General features: G+C 39.2%; 1 protein-coding gene across 1 annotated transcript; it reads right to left on the reverse strand.

Annotated features, from left to right (window-relative positions):
* Positions 1 to 293: 293 nt before the first annotated feature.
* LOC133814796 (uncharacterized) lies at positions 294 to 704 on the reverse strand. Its single transcript, XM_062247711.1, has one exon. It carries the CDS (start codon positions 702 to 704, stop codon positions 294 to 296), a length of 411 nt encoding a protein of 136 aa, XP_062103695.1.
* Between the last annotated feature and the right edge of the window lie 1,192 nt (positions 705 to 1,896).

The following is a 1,896-nucleotide window of genomic DNA, read 5'->3' on the forward strand; positions in this document are numbered from 1 at the left end:
TGAGGATGATAAGCTGTACTAAACTTCATCTGTGTACCCATAGCTTTAGGCATTCCTCCCTAGAAAATAGAAGTATAGGTGGGGTCCTGATCTGATAGACGTACACATTCTTTCACATATAATTCATTGTACTGATCCATGGTATAGTTTGTTCTCACAGGCAGAAAGTAATTTGATTTGGTATATCGATCCATGATCACCCATACCAAGTCATACTATCCTACCGTCCTAGGTAATCCAACCACGACGTCCATGGTTATATCCTCCCACTTAAATTTCAGAATGCCTAAAGGTTATAGTAACCCTACTGTCCTCTGGTGTTCAAATTTTACTTGCTGACAAGTAAGGCACTTAACCACATATTCAACCACATCCTTCGTCATCCCCAACCACCAATACAAAATTTTTAAGTCTCGATATATCTTTCTAGTGACTGAATGTAATGAATATGGAGTGGTATGAGACTCATCCATAATCTCTCTCTTGATACCAGCATCCATCGAAACACATATTTGATCCTTATATCTCAGCATATCCATCTTTAAGATAGTAAAGTCTTTAGCCACTTCAACAAAGACATCCTCCCAATTCTTAACTAGTTGAGGATTGTTCATTTGTGCTTCCATGATCCTATTAAGAAGTGTAGATTGCAGACCAACATTGGCCAACTGACCTACAACAAGCTCTATCCCTGCTCTAGTCATGTCCTCTGCCAACTTCCTTGATATCTGCTTCGAGATTCCCTAACCTCTCTGGCTCAAGGCATCTGCCAATTCATTGGCCTTTCCTGGATGGTTGAGGATTTAACAGTCATAATCCTTTACCAGCTCCAACCAACGTCTCTTTCTCATATTCATATCTTTCTGTGTGAAGAAATACTTCAAACTCTTGTGATCGGTGTATATCTCACACTTCTACCCATAAAGATAATTTTGCCAAACCTTTAGTGAAAAAACTACTGCTGTTAGTTCTAAATCATGAGTAGGGTATCATTGTTCATACTCTTTTAGCTGTCACGAGGCATAGGCAATCACCTTCCTAGCCTGCATCAAAACACAACCCAACCCTTGTCTCGAAGCATCACAATAAACCAAAAACTTCTCATGATTTGAAGGAAGTCTAAGTACCAGTTAAATAATCAATCGCTGCTTCAACTCCTGAAAACTGTTCTCACACCTATTGGTCCATGCAAACTTTAAGCTCTCACATGTCAACTCAGTCAAAGATGTTGCAATTCTTGAGAACCCTTCAACAAAACGCCGATAGTATCTAGCCAATCCAAGGAACCTCTTAATATCAGAAGCACTCCTTAGCCTTGGTCAATCTCTCACTGCCTCAATCGTCTTCTGATCCACCTTAATACCATCCTTACTAAAATTGTGACCCAAGAATGTTGCTTGAGGCATAAATAATTCACAGTACTTGAACTTGGCATACAACTTGTGTTCCCTTAGCCTCTGTAACACGAAACAGATATACTGCTCGTGTTCTGTCTCTGATTGGGAGTAGATCAGTATGTCATCGATGAACACAATCACAAACTTGTCAACATAATCCTTGAACACCCTGTTCATCAGATCTATAAATGCTACTGGGGCATTGGTTAATCCAAAAGACATAACTAAGAATTCATAATGCCCATACCTCGTGCAAAAATCTGTCTTCAAAATATCCTCCTCCTTGATCATCAGTTGGTGATAACCAGATCAAAGATCAATCTTCGAGAACACTGTCTTACCTTGTAACTAGTCAAACAAGTCATCAATCATTGGCAGCGAATACTTATTCTTAATAGTCAGTTTGTTCAATTTTTGATAGTCAATACACATCCTCAATGACCCATCCTTTTTTTTAACAAATAACACTGACGCACCCAACTGTGAGAAGCTAGGTTTG

The sequence above is a fragment of the Humulus lupulus genome, chromosome 2 (assembly GCF_963169125.1).
Source record: "Humulus lupulus chromosome 2, drHumLupu1.1, whole genome shotgun sequence".
NCBI classification, from domain to species: Eukaryota; Viridiplantae; Streptophyta; class Magnoliopsida; order Rosales; family Cannabaceae; genus Humulus; species Humulus lupulus.

Excerpts from the sequence above, each read along its gene's own strand:
- LOC133814796 (XM_062247711.1), bottom strand. The coding sequence starts at position 704 with ATGACTAGAGCAGGGATAGAGCTTGTTGTAGGTCAGTTGGCCAATGTT.